The sequence below is a fragment of the Heterodontus francisci genome, chromosome 1 (genome assembly GCF_036365525.1).
Source record: "Heterodontus francisci isolate sHetFra1 chromosome 1, sHetFra1.hap1, whole genome shotgun sequence".
In the NCBI taxonomy this organism is placed as follows: Eukaryota; Metazoa; Chordata; class Chondrichthyes; order Heterodontiformes; family Heterodontidae; genus Heterodontus; species Heterodontus francisci.
The window spans coordinates 277103055-277127242 of NC_090371.1; the positions used below are offsets into that span (position 1 = coordinate 277103055).

Consider the following 24188-nt stretch of genomic DNA (forward strand, 5'->3'; position numbering starts at 1 on the left):
CATGTCATTGGAGCATGGATGTTGTGTAGAAATGCCAAACAGCAACTGAGTAATTCACCAGGCAGTACCTGGAGAGAGAAGCAGAGTTAACGTTTCAGGTCGGTGACCTTTCATCAGAACTGACAAAGGTTAGAAATGTAATAGATTTTAAGCAAATACAGCTGGGGTGGAGGGAAATAATTTCAGAGCGTGACTGGCCCTGTTTTATTTTTATTTTTTTAATTTTTACTTTATTTTATTTTGTTTCTTTTTCATTTAAACCATGTGCCTGCCCACTGTTTTTTTTCATGTTTGTGCTTTTGGCTAGGGCATTCATTATTCTGTCATTTAACATTCTCTCTGCACTAATGCTTTGTCTTTCACCGCACCATTAGCACACTCTCTTTGCCTTTGTCCCATGACCTCCATGTCAGTTAACCTCTCCAGCCCTCTGTCCTATCAATTTCTAACTTTGCCAGTTCTGATGAGAGGTCACTGACCTGAAACGTTAACTCTGCTTCTCTCTCCACAGATGCTGCCAGACCTGCTGACTATTTCCAACACTTTCTGTATTTATTTCAGTACCCATGAGATGTTGGTTCTGGAGTATTCTTACTTTTAAAAGAATAGGAACAAAAAATTAAAAAGTGAATCCTACTTGCAGCAGCATCAGTTCCACATGTACTTTCGTATCTGCGACCCTTTTGATGGAAAAATGCCTGCGTTAACCCGCTCTGCAGCTGAATTAATCAAATGATAAAACATTAGGTTAACTCAACATGACAATACAACACTCCACACAGAGCACTGTCTCATAAAAAATGTGCAACTACAGAGAGCTCATAGAGAAAACTCACTAAAGCTGCTCTATTGTATGTACTCGGCAATTAATCCCAAAGAGTTATACATCAAGATAAACAGATGGGCAAGAATAATGTAGATCCACTCAGGGTCCTGAGATGATTTGGACTCCGTGGTAATGAAGGTACTCTTGTACATAGTGTTCTAGGTTCAGCTTGGCACAGCATCTAGGGTGTATGTCATCCTGAATTACCTGCTAATTTTCCTAATGTCTGCAAGGCTGACACAGTGTGTCAGGTTGACTGCACTGTGGAGAAGGCCATCAGTAACATAACTATAGCTTGATGTGACATTGCAAGAGAATAATGGATATCTGGCATTTAAGTTAAAGAGGAATAATTGACATAGTCAGAAGGAATGTCATTTTCATAAAATACAAGATGATAACACACAATACAGGATATCAGTAACATGTTGAACAGTAACCGGGAAAATAAAAGTTCCGTGCAGTCTTTTGAGGTTTCCATGGATCTCAATGTCCCTTCTTAAACTCACTAAACAGCAACTGCTAATTTGATGTTTTCTTCGTGTTAAGGAGAAAATACCTCTACGGTGTAGTTTTAATATTGAAATCGAGCTATGGACATGAACTACATAAAGGATGGGAAAGGTTTGACCGTTGTAAGGTTTATTCTGGACTTTTTTGTCAATGTTTATGGTTCTTAATATGGATCCCATTGGTCAGTTGACCTTTTTTGTCACCTCTTCTCCTGAGGTTGCTGACTTGTGGTGGGGAAGAGTCAGTAATCCTCCAGTACCTCATCCAATTGGCCTCTCTTGATGTGGAGTTTTCATATGCAATGTAACCACATGTGGGGGAGTTTCACAGGTGAGGCCAATTTAATCCTATCTTTTCCCAACATCTTCCGGAAAGCACTTTGGGCAGGAGCAATTGGACACTGAGCAGAAGTCGGAAGCCTGATTCCAGATGCATCCAGAAATACCTTCATCAGCATCCTGACTGAGATCAGGGACAGGACTTTGGTCGCGGAGGTGGAGGCGGGAAAGGAGATGGGCGGGCAGGCCCGGAATTACCCAACGCCAGCTGTTGACCCAGTTCCCATTCCTAGCCATTTTTGAGAAGCCAGGTTGGGTGCAGAACTGCAGCTCGCCCACAAGCAACAGGAACCCACCCACCATCCTTAATTCAACAGCAAGTATGACCTATGGCCACTAATTGGCCATTCCTTGGAAAATTGTGGCAGATGATGAATCCCGACATGGTGCAGAGTCGGGACCCGGATTTGGTTCCGACCCCAAAACAAAAATCATGCCCCAGATATCCATTTCGAAGGTGAAATCTATTCTACTTATACAATCTAAACACAATCTGAAAAATACTATATTATTTCCCTTTCAGCATGACTCTGTCAGCCTGAAGCTAGGACTGTGCTTACACTGTTCATGTCTCATTCACACAGATTTAATAATGTAACAGTATGGCATCAAGCATTTTATAGGCAGGAAACCACAGAGTGCTAAACTGGTATTTTCAATGCTACTCTGCTGGACCAATAATTCATTTGCATTGCAATTCTAATGTTGGATATTGAATTCTGCAAATTAAAAATATTAATTTACTGCTGTATTTAATCTTTGCAGATGTTTTCCAGAGAGGTTTGGTTTCACACTAAAAAAGGTCTTCTGCAGATGTCATTTGTGAGAATATATTTTGCTGTGGTGATTCAGTTTCGGTTCTAGCAGGAGGAACAACTTTTTTTTAACGTAGCGAATGGTAATGACTTGGAACTCGCTGCCCACGAAGGTGGAGGAAGCAGAGAAGATCAATGATTTCAAAAGGAAATTGGATGGGCACTTGAGGGACATAAACTTGCAGGGCTACGGAGATCGAGTGGGATAATGGGACTGACTGAATTGCTCTACAGAGAGCTGGCATGGACTCAATGGGCCAAGTGATCTCCTTCTGTGTCGTAATGATCCTAAGGGCAGGATTTTCCTGGTCCTGGGGTAGCGGGCTTGGGTCATGAGAAAAATGGGAAGCCGTGTCGGGATGACTCCCTCATGTAGTCCCGCTGCCGGGGAAGTTTTCCAGCAGCAGGACTGGCTGGGGATCAGTTGCCTGCCAATTTAAATAATTAAGGGCCCTATTAAGGGTGATTTTCCAAGGCTGCTGGCATTTTGTTGGTGGCAGAGCGACCCCTCCCCCCACCCCCACCCCCTGCCTCATGGGGAGACCACCAGCCTAATGGAGGCAGCTTCCCTGTGGCCATCCAGGGAGCCATTGGAGCTAGAGGCTCCATGACCCTGTTGCGAAAGTTAAACTTTTTTTGAGGACTCGTATTCACATGGTGGAAATGCGTTCAATTTTGGAAGGCTGAGGATTTCATAGATGCTGGACTTTGTTTTGTCATTGACAGTTCACTGAAAGGACACTCAGATATGGTGTTTGAAAACAACCTTTACTGTATGCCAGCTGCCTTAGGCTCAGTAGACTGCAGTAACCTTGGTGACTTGGGGAAGATGTTTACAGAGAAGTGACATGTCAAGATTTAAAAGGGTCAGGAGGTTCTGACTGGCTGAGATACTGTTTTGGTTCAATTGGGGTGTGGACAATATTTGAAAAGCAGTTGAAGATCAATCTTCCAAGAAAGAAACCCCAGCTCATTTTTCCTGTACCCCTCTAAGAAACCCTGAGAGGTCCAATGTGTCAGCTGCTCTTTTCTCCTATCTTTGAAAAATCCCTACAAAATCAGAGTATGATAGCAGAAACCCCTGGTGCCGCATTTCTCCTGGAAAGCCTACCAGATTAATTCTCAACATCTCCAGAACGATCTGCTCCAGAAAAGATTCCAGTGACCCATCTCCATATACCCGGACAACTGACTTCTTTCCATATTTTCCATTTTTTTCTTCAAGAATTAGCAAGCATTTGGCCAAAGTATTTTTTTTTTGCAATAGAGTGTGTGTATGGTGTATCTTAAAAGGGAGCTTTCATATTTCAGTCTGTGTTAATGTTTTGCTTTGTTATTGGATAGTTCTTGTTTTATAATAAACTGATAATTTTATTGTTTATTAAAGAAAACTGTTTGGTGCATTTTATTCTGGGATAAAGAGTAGAGTCTATGGTTGACCGGATCGTTAACTGGATAAACATTTAAATATATGTTGTGACCTGTGGAGAAGCGGAATTAGAAAAGACAGTGCGCTCCTCCCGCCTCGGTCTTAACCACCCAAAGAGGGGCCTGTGGGCAGGGAAGGCTGCCACCATGGTTCCAGTGGACTGTGCTTTGCCCCTCTGATTTTAAATTTTTTACTTACTGTCTGAGTGTGCCTCCATGATGGGGAGCCCTCTCGATCCCCGACCTGCCTCAGTTGTGTCCACCTCTCCCAGGCTCCGTGATTGGGCCAGCAGCATCAGGAGCCCTTCTGCTATTTTTAATTGGATGGCAGACCCGGCCAATTAAGAAGCCGCCTCCAGTAACCCATCTGGTTCACTAATGTCCTTTAGGGAAGGAAATCTGCTGTCCTTACCTAGTCTGGCCTACATGTGACTCCAGACCCACAGCAATGTGGTTAACTCTTACATGCCCTCTGAAATTGCCTAGCAAGCCACTCAGTTGTATCTAACTGCTACAAAGTCTATAAAAAGGAATGAAACCGGACGGACCACCCGGCATCGACCTAGGCACCGGAAACGACAACGGCAAACCCAGCCCTGTCGACCCTGCAAAGTCCTCCTTACTGACATCTGGGGGTTTAGCATCAGTGCCAAAGTTGGGAGAGCTGTCCCACAGACTAGTCAAGCAACAGCCTGACATAGTTATACTCACGGAATCATACCTTACAGACAATGTCCCAGACACTGCCATCACCATCCCCGGGTATGTCCTGTCCCACCGGCAGGACAGACACACCAGAGGTGGTGGCACAGTGGTCTACACTAGGGAGGGAGTTGCCCTGGGAGTCCTCAACATCGACTCCGGACCTCATGATGTCTTATGGCATCAGGTCAAACATGGGCAAGGTAACCTCCTACTGATTACCACCTATCGCCCTCCCTCAGCTGATGACTCAGTACTCCTCCATGTTGAACACCACTTGGAGGAAGCACTGAGGGTGGCAAGGGCACAAAATGTACTCTGGGAGGGGGACTTCAATGTCCATCACCAAGAGTGGCTCGGTAGCACCACCACTGACCGAGCTGGCCGAGTCCTAAAGGACATAACTGCTAGACTGGGTCTGCGGCAGGTGGTGGGGGAACCAACACGAGGGAAAAACATACTTGACCTCGTCCTCACCAATCTGCCTGTCACAGATGTTTCTGTTCATGACTGTATTGATGGGAGTGACCCCCGCACAGTACTTGTGGAGACCAAGTCCCGCCTTCACATTGAGGATACCGTCCATCGTGTTGTGTGGCACTATCACCGTGCTAATTGGGATAGATTTCGAACAGATTTAGCAATGCAAAATTTGGCATCCATGAGGCGCTGTGGGCCATCAGCAGCAGCAGAATTGTACTCATCCACAATCTGTAACCTCATGGCCTGGCATATCTCCCACTCTACCATTATCATCAAGCCAGGAGACCAACCCTGGTTCAATGAAGAGTGCAGGAGGGCATGCCAGGAGCAGCACCAGGCGTACCTCAAAGTGAGGTGTCAACCTGGTGAAGCTGCAACCCAGGACTACTTGCATGCCAAACTGCGTAAGCAGCATGCGATAGACAGAGCTAAGCGATCCCATAACCAATGGATCAGATCTAAGCTCTGCAGTCCTGCCACATCCAGCCATGAATGGTGGTGGACAATTAAACAACTAACTGGAGGAAACAAAAACAAGAAATGCTGGATTCACTCAGCAGGTCTGGCAGCATCTGTGGAAAGAGAAGCAGAGTTAACGTTTCGGGTCAGTGACCCTTCTTCGGAACTGACAAATATTAGAAAAGTCACAGATTATAAACAAGTGAGGTGGGGGTTGGGCAAGAGATAACAAAGGAGAAGGTGCAGATTGGACCAGGCCACATAGCTGACCAAAAGGTCACGGAGCAAAGGCAAACAATATGTTAATGGTGTGTTGAAAGACAAAGCATTAGTACAGATTAGGTGTGAACATACTGAATATTGAACATCAGCAAGTGCAAACCTGAAGAAAAACAACCTGAAAAAAACAGTGGGTAAGCAAACTAACTGGAGGAGGTGGCTCCACAAATATCCCCATCCTCAATGATGGAGGAGCCCAGCACATCAGTGCGAAAGATAAGGCTGAAGCATTTGCAACAATCTTCAGCCAGAAGTGCTGAGTTGATGATCCATCTCGGCCCCCTCCTGAAGTCCCCAGCATCACAGATGCCAGACTTCAGCCAATTCGATTCACTCCACGTGATATCAAGAAACGACTGAAGGCACTGGATACTGCACAAGCTATGGGCCCTGACAATATTCCGGCAATAGTACTGAAGACCTGTGCTCCAGAACTTGCCGTGCCCCTAGCCAAGCTGTTCCAGTACAGCTACAACACTGGCATCTACCCTGCAATGTAGAAAATTGCCCAGGTATGTCCTGTACACAAAAAGTAGGACAAGTCCAACCTGGCCAATTACCGCCCCATCAGCCTACTCTCAATCATTAGTAAAGTGATGGAAGGTGTCATCAACAGTGCCATCAAGCAGCACTTGCTTAGCAATAACCTGCTCACTGACGCTCAATTTGGGTTCCGCCAGAGCCACTCAACTCCTGACCTCATCGCAGCCTTGGTTCAAACATGGACAAAAGAGCTGAACTGAAGAGGCGAGGTGAGAGTGACTGCCCTTGACATCAAGACAGCATTTGACTGAGTATGGCATCAAGGAGCCCTAGCAAAACTGAGGTCAATGGAAATCAGGGGGAAAACCCTCCGCTTGCTGGAGTCATACCAAGTGCAAAGGAAGATGGTTGTGGTTGTTGGAGGTCAATCATCTGAGCTCCAGGACATCACTGCAGGAGTTCCTCAGGGGAAAGTCCTAGGCCCAACCATCTTCAGCTGCTTCATCAATGACCTTCCTTCAATCATAAGGTCAGAAGTGGGGATGTTCGCTAATGATTGCACAATGTTCAGCACCATTCATGACTCCTCAGGTACTGAAGCAGTTTGTGTAGAAATGCAGCAAGGCCTGGACAATATCCAGGCTTGGGCTGATAAGTGGCAAGTAACATTCGCGCCACACAATTGACAGGCAATGACCATCTCCAACAAGAGAGAATCTAAGCATCTCCCCTTGACATTCAACGGCATTACCATCGCTGAATCCCCCACTATCAACATCCTAGGGGCTACCATTGACCAGAAACTGAACTAGAGTAGCCATATAAATTCCGTGGCTACAAGAGCAGGTCAGAGGCTATGAATCCTGCTGCGAGTAACTCACCTCCTGACTCCCCAAGGCCTGTCCACCATCTACAAGGCACAAGTCAGGAGTGTGATGGAATACTCTCCACTTGCCTGGATGGGTGCAGCTCCAACAACACTCAAGAAGCTCGACACCATCCAGAACAAAGCAGCCTGCTTGATTGGCACCCCATCTACAAACATTCACTCCCTCCACCACTGACGGAGAGTGGCAGCAGTGTGTACCATCTACAAGATGCACTGCAGCAACGCACCAAGGCTCCTTAGACAGCACCTTCCAAACCCGCGACCTCTACCAACTAGAAGGACAAGAGCAGCAAATACATGGGAACACCACCACCTGCAAGTTCCCCTCCAAGTCATACAGCATCCTGACTTGGAACTATATCGCCGTTCCTTCACTGTCGCTGGGTCAAAATCCTGGAACTTCCTTCCTGACAGCACTGTGGGTCTACCTACCCCAAATGGACTGCAGCGGTTCAAGAAGGCAGCTCACCACCACCTCCTCAAGGGCAATTAGGGATGGGCAATAAATGCTGGCATAGCCAGTGACGCCCACATCCCATGAATGAATAAAATAAAAATCACCGAGCCAGCACCTATTTGGTCCTGATATTGGGGTCACAGTAATTCAACTCTTTGACTGAATGTTTCTTTCCTCAGTTTAACATGAACACTGTTAACCTTTCTGTATTCCTAAGCAATAACAGAATTGAACAAAAGAAATGCACTTTTTCAGGTTTTGATTCTTGTCTGAAGTGTATGTTTGAGTTAACTATGTACCTACTTACCGTTTGCACATATAACCAAAGTTTTGCTATCATACCTGTTCTGCAGCTTATTTGCAGTTATTTCACAATTTGGGCCATGCTCCAACCATGTAGTTTATCCTTTCAGTTTGTGTCACATTTATTAATAGCTCCTTTATTTACAGTGTTAGAATAGTGAGTTACTGTTACCCCTGCACTGCTCTGTGCTGGGGTAAAGTGATATTGTGTACATGTGTATTTAAATGTGTGTGCACAACTCTCTTGGCATTGCCAGTAAAAATAATAATTCTTTCAGCACTTTGCCACTATTAAGAATGTGAAGGCTATAAAGTTGGGTGTGAGGAATCTTTCGAAATTTTACTGTCAAAAAACGAAATATGGATTCACACAAATTGCAATTAAACCGAAGTCATCCAAGTAGACTATTGCCTTGAGCTGTTACCCGTTATCAATACTTAAAATGCCCTCAAATCATGGCTTGTAATCACAATTATACTGTAGTTTTCTCCATTCAAACAACCTGAAAACTGTGTCACATTGTGGCACTTATGCTTACTTTGGTTTTAAAAGAGGAGGGGGAATGGTGTAGATTAGCTGGGCCGAATGGCCTGTTTCTGTGCTGCAAATTCTACGCTTCTAACAAATTGACGATACAACTTAGGGCGGCACAGTGGCGCAGTGGTTAGCACCGCAGCCTCACAGCTCCAGCGACCTGGGTTCAATTCTGGGTACTGCCTGTGTGGAGTTTGTAAGTTCTCCCTGTGTCTGCGTGGGTTTCCTTCGGGTGCTCCGGTTTCCTCCCACATGCCAAAGACCTGCTGGTTGATAGGTTAATTGGCCATTATAAATTGCCCCTAGTATAGGTAGGTGGTAGGGAAATATAGGGACAGGTGGGGATGTGGTAGGAATATGGAATTAGTGTAGGATTAGTATAAAATGGGTGGTTGATGGTCGGCACAGACTCGGTGGGCCGAAGGGCCTGTTTCAGTGCTGTATCTCTAAACTAAACTAAACTAAACTAAACTCAATGGAACCATGGTTCCAAATAATGTTGATGTTTGATTATGTACTGTTTTTTGACATGCATCTTTTATCATTTCTCTTTCTTAGGCTTCCGCTTGTCCAGCCTTCAAAAGAAAGTGAGCTTTGTGAATTTAGACCTCCTCGGAACAACCATTGTCTCAGTGCTACATCCTCAGATTGGTCCCTTCTGAGGGAGGAGGAGACCGGTGGTGGCCTCGAAGCCATGTCCTTGCTGTTAATGATGCAGGACTGCGCAGCAGTAAAGACAATGCTTCTCAAATTGAAGAGGATTCTGCAAGAGGTAATCATTGAATTTGTTCTTCAGGTTTAAGAGGCAAACGTGCCAGAGTTATTTCCGGAGGGGGATTAAACACTGGGAGTTGTACAGCAATGATATTGTCCTTACACTGATGTTGTGGAAATGTAGGCTTTACAGTAAATTTATAGCATACAACCATAGAACAGTACAACAGAGAAGGGGGCCATTTCCTGCAATTTTTCTCCATCAAATATTTATCAAACTCTCTTTTGAAAGTTACTATTGAATCTGTATTCGCCACCCTATAAGGGTGAAAAAAAATGTTTTTCTTCATGTCGCCTCTGGTGATTTGCCAATCGCCTTAAATTTATGTCTCTGGTTATCAGCCCTTCAGTCATTGGAAACAGTTTCTCTTTATTTATTCCATCTAAACCAATCCTGATTTTAAACATGTTTATCAAATCCCCTCTTAACCTTCTGTGCTCCAATAAGAAGAATCCTAGCTTCTCCAGCCTGTCCACATAATTGTAATCCCTCATGCCTAGATCCATTCCAGTGAATCTCTTTTGTGCCCTCCCAAAGCCTTCACATCCTTCTGAAAGTGCACTGACCAGAATTGGACAGAGTATGCCAGCGCGGGCTGGACTAGTATTTTAGGTTTAGCCGCACTTCCTGGCTTTTGTACGCTATGCCTCTATTTATAAAGCCCTGGATCCTTCACATTTCATTAACTGCTTTGTTAACCTGTCCTGCCACCTTCAAAGATTTGTGCGCAAACACCCTCAAGTCTCTCTGTTCTTGCACCCCCTTTAAAATTGTACCGTTTAGCTTATATTGTCTCTTTATTCTTCCTACCAAAATATATCACCTCACATCTGCCATATGTCAGTCCATTTCACCAGCCTGTCTGTGAATTCTTGCAGTCTATTACTGTCTTCCGCACTGTGTAACTACACTTCCAAGTTTTATGTCATCTGCAAATTTTGAAATGTGCTCTGTGCTCCAAGTAATTAATATACATAAAAAACCGTACTGATCCTAGTACTGAACCTTGTTGAATGCCACTATGACCCCCTGTAGTCTGAAAAATAGCCATTCAATACACTCTCTGTTTTCAATCCCTTTGCCAATTTTGTATACATTTTGTTACTGTCCCTTTTAATCCCTTGGGCTTCAATTTTGCTAACAAGCTTAATATGTAGTACTTTAACAAATGCCTTTTGAAAGTCCATATGCACAACATCTGCACTGCCCTCATCTACCCTCTTTGTTACCTCATCAAAAAACTCAATCAAGTTAGTCAAACACAGTTTGGCCTTAAAGATTATCCATTGCTCTATTATTTTTCATTTCTGTGAAATTGTCCTATTGCTAATGTATTATTAAAGACCCAGTAAGCTATCGTAATACCTAATTAATTCACTATATCCTAGGGTGTCCAGTAATAACAAAACATCATATGGTTATCATTGCACATTTGATTATTTCATTATCTGAAAGCTATTGAAACTCCTGTTCTAGGCGATGGAGCTAGCAGTCATGTTTGAGGTTAAACTATGGCAGACTTTGAAGGAAAATAACATTTTTTTTCATCCGGTGTAATATGTTTGCTGTTTGTTGCTTTTTTAGTTTACTCACAATGATAACTATCCACAGCTATAGTAAATAATGCAGAATATTTCAATGTTCTGTCTGCTTCCTCCTCTGTTTTACATCTTCTACACAGTGCTTTTCTTTAGGTAGAAGTGCACAGCATCTCTCTATGTTTCCTATATTACCCAAATGCTTTGATTGCTGCCTCAGTCCCTTAAGACAGAGCATTGTTGTATAGGAAGGCTGTCCATCAAGCAGGCTGCCAAGGGGATTACAAAAAGCTCCAGAAAATGCCAGTCACGGAGGAGTATCGGGTTTTGTTTTCAGTCAAGGTTAAAATTTGAATGCTGGGTTGTTTTGCAATGCTTTGTTGCTAACTTAGGGGAGAAGGTCAATCTGTTAATACTGTAATAAAAGTAGAAAATGCTGGAAATACTCAGCAGGTCAGACAGCATCTGTAACATTTCAGATCATTGACTTTTCGTCAGAGTCTGCTAACATCCTGTTCTGCAAGATATCATACAATTGGACTTAGTGCAGTGTTGTTCAAGTGGCTAATTGGGGATCTAGATGTGATCAATTTGCATTTCTGTTCAGTAAATAAACAATGAATAATAGGCACCATCATTGGGCATGTGATCTTAATGCCCATGTGACCTTTAACCTTTTTATGCATTTGTTGGTAAAATGGTGTGATCATAGCCACAGTGGCTCGACAGCAATTCCTGTTGGACAACTGTCTTAAGGTGATTAAGTACAGTACGACCGCTATATCAGTTTTATATATTTCTCTAGCTAATCCATTCTCTTGGTGTATTCCAGAAAAGAGTGTGGGAACTTAGTGCTCAGAATCCATGCAAGTGTCTGGACTCAGCACATTCCTGCTAGTCAGTCATGGGGTCGTGCTTTTTTTAAAATTTGTTCATCGGATGTTGGTGGCACTGGTTGGACTGCATTGTTGACCCATCCTTAGTTGCCCTGAGAAGCTGGTGTCTACATGAACCACTGGAGTCCTCATGGTGTTGGTGCTCCCACAATAGTGTTGATTATGGAATTCCAGGATTCTGACCCTGGGCAAATGAAGGACTGGCTGAATGGCAGGAAACAGAGAGTAATGATTAATGGATATTTTATCGGATTGGAGGAAGGTTTATAGTGGAGTTCCCCAGGGGTCAGTGTTGGGACCCTTGATCGTCCTGATATATATTAATGATCTAGACCTTGGTGTACAGGCCACAATTTCAAAATTTGTGGATGATGCAAAACTTGGAAACATTGTGAACAGTGAGGAAAATAGTTTAGAACTTCAAAAAGACAATAGGTAGACAAGTGGCAGATGAAATTTAATGCAGAGACGTGTGAAGTGATTCATTTTGCTTGGAAGAACATGGAGATACAATATAAAATAAAGGGTGCAGGAGCAGAGGGACCTGGGGGTATAAGTGTATAAGTCTTTGAAGGTGGTAGGATAGGTTGAGAGCACGGTTAATAAAGCATACAGTATCTTAGGCTTTATTAATAGGGGCATAGAGTACAAGAGCAAGGAGGTTATGTTGAACTTGTATAGGACACTAGTTTGGCCTCATCTGGAGTATTGCATCCAGTTCTGGGTGCCACACTCTAGGAAAGTTGTGAATGTATTGGAGAGAGTGCAGAAGAGATTCATGAGTATGTTTCCAGGGATGAGGAACTTCAGTTACATGGATAGATAGGGGAAGCTGGGACTGTTTTCCTTGGAAGAAGAGAAGGTTGAGAGGAGATTTGATAGAGGTGTCCAAAATCACAAAGGGTCTAGACAGAGCAGATAGAGAGAAACTGTTCCCGCTGGTGGAAGGATCGACAATAAGACGGTACAGATTTTGGGTATTTAGCAAAAGAAGCAATGAAGGCATGAGGAAAAACTTTTTCACACAGTGAGTGGTTAGGATCTGGAGTACACTGCCTGAGAGTGTGGTGGAGGCAGGTACAATTGAAGCATTCAAGAAGGAATTGGATTGTTACCTGAAAGGGAAGAATGTGTCGAGCTACAGGGAGAAGGCGGGGGAGTAACTCTGGGTAAATAGCTCCTTCGGAGAGCAAGCGCAGACACAATGGGCCGAATGGCAGCCTCCTGTGCTGTAACAATTCTGTGAATTGTCTAAGTCAGGAGTAGTGTGACTTGGAAATGATAATGTTCCCAGGACCTTTCTATTTCAAGAAAGCAGCAGGGTATTCTGTAAGCTTTTCCAGCACACCTGTGTCACACCTCCCCTCCCCACCTCCCTGTCAGGGGTTGGATTTAATCATCGCAGCAAAAGGTTTATGGGTCCGAAAGCAGGGTGGGGGTAGCGGGCGGGTGGACGGGATGCGCGAGGAAACACCACTTCGGAGGTCTGCAGGGCCTGGGGCCAAATCTTGTCATCAGCAGCCATCCTTATTAAGAATGGCCGCCTGCTCCCAGGAGCTGCTGGCCAATCAGAGGGCCGGCAGCTCAGCAGTCTCAGCATTGCCATCGGGAGCGATGGCCACTGCCGGGATTGTACCTGGAAGAAGAGTGTGCAATGGATGGACGGTGCCCTCACAACCAGATAAATAAGTTCTGGGGGTGCAGGGATCAGTCAGGCAGGCCCTGGCAAGATTGGGGGCTGGGTTGGTGCTATGAGGGTGGCCTTTGCCACCGGTGGGGGTGGGTGTGACCCTCCATGGGCCAAAAAGTGCTGTACTAGGAGCCCCCTTCTGCCCCAGAGCACGTTGGGAGGCCACCAGGATTTACCTGGTAGTCTCCCCATGCAGCAGAGGGCCCATGCTCCACTGGTAAAACTCCAGCAGTGGTGAGAAGTGGTTCTCGGCCTCTGGACGGGAGGGCCATCCGCCACCTTCCCCACTGCTGACAAGATGACACGGCATTGGGGAAATGATGAGCGCACAACCCCCACCCCTCCCCCCCCCCCCCCAATCTTTCTGTGCCATTTTACAAGCTCCCATCCCCAGTGGGCAGAGGTCTGGTCAAGCCAGCCCGAGATCTCTACACTTCTCCATGGCTGATTTTCATTGCCCAGCCTTGGGTGGCCGAGCTTCCACTTCCTAGACTGTATGCTCTGGAATTCCCTCCTTAAGCATCTGCACCTCTCCGTCTCTCTCTCTCCTCCTTTAAGACACTCCAATAGCCTGCTTCTTTGATCAAGCTTTTGGTCACCTGTCCTAATATCTCTTCGTGTGGCTTAGTGTCAAAGTTTTGTCTGATTACGGTCCTGTGAAGTGCCTGCAGACGGTTTTAACTATGTTGAAAACGCTATATGAATGCTGGATGCCAAATTGGTCAAAAGAATTAATACCCGTTAGATTTGCTTCAAGTCACTGTTGCATTTTCACTGCGCAGAAAATATGGCGGCCCTGTAAAATGGAGTAAGGAAAGCTTATTAGTGATAATGGAGAGAGAAGCAGAGTTAATGTTTCAGGTCTGTTAACTCTGTTTCTCTCTCCACATATGCTGACTGCCCTGCTGAGTATTTCCAGCACTTTCTGTTTTTATTTCAGATTTCCAGCATCTGCAGTATTTTGCTCTAATTAGTTATTGTTATCAGTAATTACCACAAATCTGACTTTCACAAGATTATAAGGTACTGTTGAGTGAGGCTTTTGACTGATCTTAATTCAACCATCCAGGCAAATCCTACACTCCTCCTAATTCTCTTAAATTATTCCAGCATTTTCACCTCCATGACTCTCTCCCAGGAAGCCCATTCCAAGTGTCAATCACCATCAGTGTGAAGAATCTTTTGATGCCGATCCTAAAATGCAGTGCCCCAAGAATCCATCCTTGGTCCCTTCCTCTTTCATTGAATTCTTCACGACAACAAAAAGTACATTGAGAAGCAGAAGCCACACAGCCAAGAATAAGCATTACAGAATTATGTTTGACAACAGGTTTCACAATTTTCCGTTTTGTCAATATGGCAGCTTCCAGATGGAGCTTGCTGAGCTGACCCAGTCTGCCTAAAGTCTTCCTGAAAGGGAATAACACTCCTTTGCATTCTCTGGTGTGTGTTATTATCTGTTGTTCTCTCTATAATTAGTATGTAGCGAAATTAGTCATTTAAGTGCTTGTTTAAAGGTGATAAAGTGATCAGAATTTGGTGTTTTCTTTCTTGTGTTTATACTACGTGCCTTCGCTGAGCTGCTTAAATAGTGATTTTGTAACTCTATCTCGTGGGAAATGTTTTCTTGGAAATTATGACATTTTTTTCAACAAAATTCACTACATTTGCACCATTCAGATTTCAGAAAGTTTAGTTCTAAGGCCTACAGCAGATCTCTGGAACAGGGAGTAGGAAATGGGGTAAGCCTTGGTTCTGAGGGACAGTGAGTGAGTCTTGTGCCCACCTTGACCATACCAAGTGGGTGCACTGGTGGGAGTTCCCAGTCTACCCTGGGATTTCCATCAATTTTGGCCCTTGGAGGGGTGAGAGCTGGCACGAATTTCATTGAGGATTTTGAGAAAGGCCTAGAGGTTCGTAAGGCAAGGGTAATCATTCCTGGAGGGGTCAGTTACCCATGCTGTGTATTCAATGGCTCCTTTTGGAGCAGAAGATGTCTCATGTTGCTGATTCTTGGACCGCAGAATCACAGCTGCACAGAATCGTTATTGCATAGAAGGAGGCCATTCATTCCATCATGTCTATGCTGGCTCTCCAAAGAAAAAATTACCGAGCACCACTCACCTTCTCCCCGTAGCCCTGCACTTTCTTCCTTTTCAGATAACAATCCAGTTCCCTGTTGATTGCCTCAATTGAACCTGCCTCCACCACACTCTCAGGCAGTGCATACCAGATCCTAACCACTCGCTGCGTGAAAAAAGATTTTCCTCATGTCGCTGTTGCTTTTTTGGCCAATTCTTTGGCTAATTTCATTAAATTTGTGCCCTCTTCTCGATCCCGCTACCCTCTCCAGATTCCACATCATTTTGAATACCTCCATCAAATCTCCTCTCGAGCTTTTCTCTGCAGAAAACATTCCCAACTTCTCCAATCTGTCCACAAAACTGAAGTTCCTTATCCCTGCAACAATTCTCGTGAACCCTTTCTGCAATTTCTCCAGTGGCTTCACATCCTTCCTATAGTGTGGTGCCCAGAACTGAAGACAATACTCCAGTTGAGACCGAACCAATGTTTTATACAGGTTTACTTTGTACTCCATGCCCCTATTAATGAAGCCCGGGATTTTGTATGCTTTATTAACCACTCTCTCAACCTGTCCTGCCACCTTCAATGATTTATGCACATATACCCCTAGGTTTCTCTGATCCTGTGCTACCCCCCACCCCCTTTAAAATTTCACCCTTTCTTTTATATTGTCTCTCTATGTTCTTCCTACCAAAGTGAATCACTTCACACTGCTCTGCATTAAATTTCATCTGTCACATCCACCCATTCCACCCACCTCTGTATCCTTTTGAAGTTCCACATTATCCTCCTCACAGTTCACAATGTTTCCAAGTTATAGAGTATCCACAAACTTTGAAATTGTGCCCTGTACACCAAAGTCTCGGTCATTAATATATATCAGGAAGAGCAAGGGTCCTAACACTGACCCTTGGGGAACTCCACAACAAAACTTCCTCCAATCTGAAAAACATCCATTAACCTGGGAAGGGCCTCAGTGGCAGATTGGAGCAGGAGCCATTGATGAGCTCTTGCTGGCACCAGCAACAGGCCCTGACTCTGCTATTGGCAGTGGTTATGTCTTCAGGAATTGTTGAACTTGTAACTCATTCCGCAGCAATTCTGCTGGCTGGCAGAAATGACTGATTGGAATTTCAACCAGAAAGATTGTAAGGCTCTCTGGGCCTAAAGTTGCATTTAAAAATGCAACAGTTTGAATGGGACTTTTCAGATGTTTGTTACAAATGTGAGTATTTGGCATTTTACTATGGTGCCAATGTTCAGTTCAATATTCTCCTTCATTCCCCCCCCTCCCCCCCCCCACTTCTGCCCCTTTTATTTCACCATCCAATATTCCTCCCTTTCCTTCATTCCTCTTTCCTATATTTCTCCCCATCCTTTGCTCCTCTCCTCTACTCCCGTCCTCCCTTATTTACTGCTTTCCTATCCTTTACTCCCCCACTTTTACTCCCTCCTTTCCCTCTTCTGTTCTCTACTTTCCTCCAGAGTTAACATCTTCCAAGCCTGCTATGCGCGAGGCATGGGGCAGTTCATGTTAATTTTGTTACATTACTGTCCTCACTGAGAGAACTGGATATAATTAGTTTGCTGTGGCAAGATGCTTTATCTTGGTACAGGCGAAGAACTGACTTCGCAGGTTTGCTGTGCATCTCATATTGGCTGCATTTGTTGAGGTAGAAGATCAGCCATGACATTGAATGGCGGAGTAGGCTCGGAGGGCGGTATGGTCTACTCCTGCTCCTATTTTGTTACTTTCTAGAAGAAGTGTATGGCCCTGACAATATTCCAGTCTAGGCTGAAGGAGGCTGTATAATTGAATAATTATTGTGTCACGGCAGAAAATAATGAGAACTAAAAGGATGTAATTTTTCCCTTCATTTAAGTTGTTAAAATAAGTATTTTATAGTACAATATATGAATGATAAAACCATAATGAAAACAATTATCATTTGTGAGCAATTTTTAAGTGATTTGCCTTAAAATCCAAACCATATGCTATTATTTGGTCTGTTGCATAACCTACATATTTAAGCTATTGCTAATGAAATTAAAGATCCCAAGTCAACACTATTTTGGTTAAATAACGTACAATTTGTGTTGAACTTGTGGTAAAGTACAATCTAGAGCAGTGTGATGAGACTTACAAAACCATCCTGTAGGTTAACATTGAATTCGGCTCCAATTACTGTTTTGTTGGCAGATTGATGGAAAAACAAACCATATCAAATGAATAATTCCAGAGTGAGTGGTGTACGCTAGAATATGATACCACAGACACTAATGTATGTTGGGTTAGGGTTCCACAGCTGCTAACACATGTTGGGTTAGGGTTCCATAGACTCTAATGTATGTTGGGTTAGGGTTCCACAGACACTAACGCATGTTGGGTTAGGGTTCCATAGACTCTAATGTATGTTGGGTCAGGGTTCCACAGACACTAACGCATGTTGGGTTAGGGTTCCATAGACTCTAATGTATGTTGGGTCAGGGTTCCACAGACATTAACGCATGTTGGGTTAGAGTTCCACAGACACTAACACATGTTGGGTTAGGGTTCCACAGACACTAACGCATGTTGGGTTAGGGTTCCACAGACACTAATGCATGTTGGGTTAGGGTTCCATAGACTCTAATGTATGTTGGGTCAGGGTTCCACAGACACTAACGCATGTTGGGTTAGAGTTCCACTGACACTAACACATGTTGGGTTAGGGTTCCACAGACACTAACACATGTTGGGTTAGAGTTCCACAGACACTAACGCATGTTGGGTTAGGGTTCCACAGACACTAACGCATGTTGGGTTAGGGTTCCACAGACACTAATGCATGTTGGGTTAGGGTTCCATTGACTCTAATATATGTTGGATTAGGGTTCCACAGACACTAACGCATGTTGGATTAGGGTTCCACAGACACTAATGCATGTTGGGTTAGGGTTCCACAGACACTAACGCATGTTGGGTTAGGGTTCCATAGACTCTAATGTATGTTGGGTTAGGGTTCCACAGATGCTAATGCATGTTGGGTTAGGGTTCCATAGACTCTAATGTATGTTGGGTTCGGGTTCCACAGACTCTAATGTATGTTGGGTTAGAGTTCCACTGACACTATTGCATGTTGGGTTAGGGTTCCACAGACGCTGACGCATGTTGGGTTAGGGTTCCACAGATGCTAATGCATGTTGGGTTAGGGTTTCATAGACTCTAATGAATGTTGGGTTAGGGTTCCATAGACTCTAATGTATGTTGGGTTAGGGTTCCACAGACACTAACGCATGTTGGGTTAGGGTTCCATTGACTCTAATGTATGTTGGGTTAGGGTTCCACAGACACTAACGCATGTTGGGTTAGGGTTCCACAAACACTAACGTCTGTTGGGTTAGGGTTCCATAGACTCTAATGCAAGTTGGATTAGGGTTCCACTGGCACTGACACAGATTGCATTAGGGATCCACAGACATTGACACATGTTGGGCTCGGGTTCCATAGGCAATAAAACATGCTGGGTTGGGGATCGGCAGACATTGACACATGCTATGAAAAAGTTCCTCATGGTCTGGCTATCTTGCCTCAGTGTACATTCTTCATTTGTGATTGCAGATGAATATCAGCAAGGTATTCATTCATGGAGGTATCATCTGAGTTAGATCCAGCCCTCATCAGACAGTTGCTTGTGGAGATGTTTGGTCACTGGATAGCAATTGGAAGTGGGAAACACAGCTGATCCATCCCCACCCTTTCCCTAACTTATGAGATAGAGAACAACAGCTGCCCAGCTGAGATTAACTGACAGCACAGATGACTATAACAACTTATATTGATATAGCGCCTTTAATGTAATAAAATGTCACAAGGTGCTTCACAGGAGCATTATAAAACCAAGTATGGCATTGAGCCACAAAAGGAAATATTAGGTCAGATGACCAAAAGCTTGGTCAAAGAGGTGGGTTTTAAGAAGTTCTTAAAGCAGGAAAGTGAGGTGGAGAGATGTTGGGAGGGTATTCCAGAGCCTGGGGCCTAGGCAACTGAAGGCAAGACCACCAATTTTGGAGCGATTAAAATCAGGGTTGCACATGAGGCCGGAATTAGAGGAGTGCTGATATCTCAGTGGGTTGTGGGGCTGGAGGAGATTACAGAGATAGGGAGAGGTGAGGCCTTGGAAGAATTTAAAACAAGTATGAGAATTTTAAAATCAAGACGTTGCTTGATCGGGTGCCAGTGTAGGTCAGTGGGCACAGGGGTGATAGAGGAATGGGACTTGGTGCAAGTTAACACACAGGGAGCAGACGTTTGGATGATCTCAAGTTTACAGAGAGTAGAGTGTGGGAGACCAGCAAGGAGTGCATTGGAATAGTCACATCTAGAGTAACGAAGGCATGAATGAGGGTTTCAGCAGCAGATGAGGTGAGATGGGGGCAAAGTCGGGTGACATTACGAGGTGGAAAATAGGCACTTAGTGAAGGCATGACTATGAGGTCGGAAGCTCATCTCCCAGTCAAATATGACTCCAGGGTTGCAAACAGACTGGCTTAATCACCGACTGTTGCCAGGGTGGGGGATGGAGTTGGTAGCTAGGGAGATGAGTTTGGGGCCCAAAAGCAATGGCTTCAGTCTTCCCAATAATTAATTGGAGGAAATCTTTGCTCATCTAGTATTGGGTGTTGGGTAAGCAGTCTGGTAATTTAGCAACAGTGGAGGAGTCGAGAGAAATGGTAGTGAGGTAGAGCTAGGTGTCATCAGCGTACATGTGCAAACTAATGCAGGAATATACTGGAGATCTTCTGGTCTCTAGGGTTTGTGACTTTACCTTGAAGAAACTGCAGGTCCAAAAACTCTCAATGTTTAGCAAGGAGAAGAGTAAATAAATGTACCACGAGAGCTGTTAGCTATGCGATTCCCCAGCTACATAGAATCGCTATCATAAGATCACCATAGCAAACAAAAGCTGTATCTACACTGATTGACCTGTCTTTCTGTTAGCTAAACCACAAAGAAAAAGGAGGCGACAGCTACCATTGGCCACAAAGCCAACAGCATTAGCTAGCCTCAGTTGTCAGTCAAGGAAAGGGCCTCAGTAAACCATCCTAGACAGAGTAATGGTGGTGATTGTAGATTCTCCAATGTCTCGGGTATCCACTCTTAATGAAAAAGACCATCCTATCCAGGGACAATCCTACCATATTCCTCCATTCACACACCCAGAGTTGGAAATATTAGGGTCTTTCATTTTCAAAGGATGTCCCTCCCGGCAATCAAAACCATACAAGAACAGCCAAACTGTACCTCTGGATCTTGACATAAAACTCGGGTCACTCAAGAGTTCCAGAGTTAGTGAGAGAGGTGATCATAACTAGAGATGACTTTGAAGGACAGATTTTATTTGCATCATTTGCTGGGTACCTTACATAGTATTAACCTTGGCTGTCTTGCTGGCAACTGGATTTTGGCAGCCAATTATGATAAGTGTTAGGAAAATATATCATGTAAAGATGGACAGGAGCACTTAATGGGATTGTACTATACCAAACTTTTGCAGACCATAATAGTCTTCCGAAGGCTACCAATATTGAAGAGGAATACACTTCAACTATAATGACAGTTCTGTCCACCAACAATCATGGAATGAATGGAAACATTCCATATCTGGCCTGTAGTACCACAACTAACTTTGTGTTCTTGTCTATAAACACCAATGATTCTTAATTTTTTTTCTAATTTTGTATGAAATTTATTGGTTTTCCTGTTAGTATTATTAAATACTTCCAATATTAACTCAACTGCCTAACAAAAAAGTGCAACAACTTTGGAACCTCAGGGAAAATCAGCAAAAAGAAACATTTTTAGTCCACATACCTAAAGTGAAATATGGACACGTCATCAAATATTTACAAATGCTTGATGCATACAGCATCAGACTAGGCAGTTTCAGGCATCAATGTCTGAACAAAGATCTGTGTATCTGCCTTCAGTCAAATGTCCTGAGAGACCGATTATACTCTTCCACCTGTCAATCAGTGGATTAATTCCAGCAACTAAGTAAAGAATATAAATTCTTAGAAATGAAACTGGCCGGGAGGTGAATTTTATTACGATTGATGTTATTCCGTTGTATAGCGTAAAAGATTTGCAGTTTCAAAGTATACTGCAATCAAACAGGAAACAACAATTTATTAATGAAGTCGCACATCAACCTAAAAATGACTGCTGCGCTGTCTTACAAAAGTAAAATACCGCCGATGATGGAAATCTGAAACAAAAATAGAAAATGCTAGAAATACGCAGCGGGTCAGGCAGTATCTGTGGAGAGAAAAGCAGAGTTAATGTATTTCCAGCATTTTCTGTTTTGGTCCACTGTCTTAATGGACATTATTTTTCATGTTTTTGCTTCAAAGGAGTGGACGAAGGAATTTCAAATCTGTCTTAAAAATTCATATAAATAGTAATTTCTAAACTATGATATATTTAAGCAATTTCTATGAAATGAATAATGTCTTTCACAATATAATATTTTCTTGTTATTAATGCACATTAACTAATCAATGATGGCTTTCTGCTGGGTGACCTGTTTGCTGTTTTTAACAGTAATAGAAGATTGTCCAAAATATGAAGTGTTTTCTCCTTGTTGTCACTTGAATGCTGCAGTTAAACTGCAGATAACAGGTTGCACATCAAGTTATACGTCATTCTACAGTCAGGGAAGGCAGCTGACTGCTCGCTCACATGTAAGGGCATGTGCAAAAGGTTTACTCACCAGTCTCTGTCGGAAAAAGTTATTTCTAAGCAGAAGAAAATTAAATGTTATCTGTAAAGGTAGCTGTAGGCTGCAGGAAGATATCGATGGACTAGTCAGGTGGGCAGAAAAGTGGCAAATGAATTCAACCCAGAGAAGGATGAATTGGGGAGGTCAAACAAGGCAAAGGAATACATGATTAATGGGAGAATACTGAGAGGTGTAGAGAAAGTGAGGGACCTTGGAGTGAATGTTCACAGATCCCTGAAGGTAGCAGGACAGGTCGATAAGATGTTTAAGAAGGCATATGGAATCCTTTCCTTTATTAGCTGAGGTATAGAATATAAGAGCAGGGAGGTTATGCTGGAACTGTATAAATCATTGGTTAGGCCACAACTTGAGTACTGTGTGCAGTTCTTGTCACCGCATTACAGAAAGGATGTAATTGCACTCGAGAAGGTGCAGAGGAGATTTATGAGGATGTTGCAGGGTCTGGAAAAATGTAGCTATGAGGAAAGATTGGATAGCCTGGGCATGTTCTCCTTGGAACAGAGAAGGTTGAGGGAAGATTTGATTGAAACGTACAAAATTGTGAGGGGCCTAGATAGAGTGGATGAGAAGGGCTTATTTACCTTAGCAGGGAGGTCAGTGACTAGGGGGCATAGATTTAAAATGGTTGGTAGAAAGATTAGAGGGAAGATTAGGAAAAATATTTTTCACTCAGAGAGTGGTGGGGGTCTGGAACTCAGTGCCTGAGAGGGTAGTAGAGGCAGAAACCCTCAACTTATTCAAAAGGTGTCTGGATATGCACCTCATGTGCCGTAACCTGCAGGGCTATGGACCAAATGCTGAAAGGTGGGATTAGGCTGGGTGGCTCGTTTTTTGGCTGGTGCAGACACAATGGGTCAAGTGGCCTCCTTCTGTGCCATAAACTTGCTATGATTCTATTTTCATGAACTACACTGAAACACTTATCCCTATCTCTGTAACCTCCTCCAGCCCGCAACCTTCCGAGATCTCTGTGCTCCTCCAGTTCTGGCCTCTTGCACATCTCAAATTTTCATTGCTCCACCATTGGCAGCCATGCCTTCAGCTGCCAAGGCCCTAAACTCTGGAATCCTCTCTGTGTCGCCACCTTTTCTCCTCCTTTAAGATGTTCTGTAAAATGTATCTCTTTGACCAAGCTTTTGGGCACCTGTCCAAAATATCTCCTTAGGTGACTCGAGTCAGGTTTTGTCTGGTAACACTTCTGTGAAGCACCTTTCACTATATTAAAGACACTACATAAATGCAAGTTTATTATTGGTATCACCCTACAGGTGACTGGCCAATAGCCACACAGTGATAAACCTATGAACAATGGCATTATTAATGGACTGCTCACAAGTGGGTCTGAATTACTTTTCTACACCTAAGGGGTCAAGCTTGCCACAAGCATCCACCATTGCAGTTTAGTTTTACGAGGTTTGCAGAGTTCAGCAACTGTCCACAATAAACTATCACCAGATTATATCTCCGAGTATCTGCAGTCTCTTGCTGTCCAGTGATGTGGTGATTGGATTTGGTTATTGGCATCCTCATTGAATGTGGATGCGATCTGTCAGGGCTGTTCAGGTTGGCAAGATTTTAAATCCAAGCTCTTGGCCAGTGTTTGTTCATCTGGCTATCTCTCTCTCTTTTTATCTCTCCCCGCCCCCCCAACCCCCTCAACCCCACATTCAGTTCAGCCCAGGATCAGTTTGTTTTCCAGAATCTTCCTCTTAGGCCTGGTAGTGCCAATTCTAAGCAGTCTCTTGGGTGTTTTTCCACGCTTTCTTCCTTTGGGGTGTTTAGCTCAGACTGCTTTTGGCATTAGCCAGTTGCCAGCTTGAAGCCATACCCTTAACCTAGATGCTGGTTGCTCTTGCCATTAACTCACACTCACTGTTCCTCTGTTGCTTTCCCTGCTGTTACTCATGCTAGC

The 24188-nt window shown here is 43.8% G+C and overlaps 1 protein-coding gene across 9 annotated transcripts in view; it reads left to right on the forward strand.

Moving 5' to 3' along the window:
- The window catches only part of ccser1 (coiled-coil serine-rich protein 1), a 1304709-nt gene that overhangs the window by 516829 nt on the left and 763692 nt on the right, over positions 1 to 24188 (forward strand). For all 9 annotated transcript variants that reach the window (XM_068045908.1, XM_068045891.1, XM_068045926.1 and 6 more), the window contains one exon: positions 9069 to 9282. In XM_068045908.1, the coding sequence (XP_067902009.1) occupies positions 9069 to 9282 (214 nt within the window). The remainder of the gene's footprint in view (positions 1 to 9068; positions 9283 to 24188) is intronic.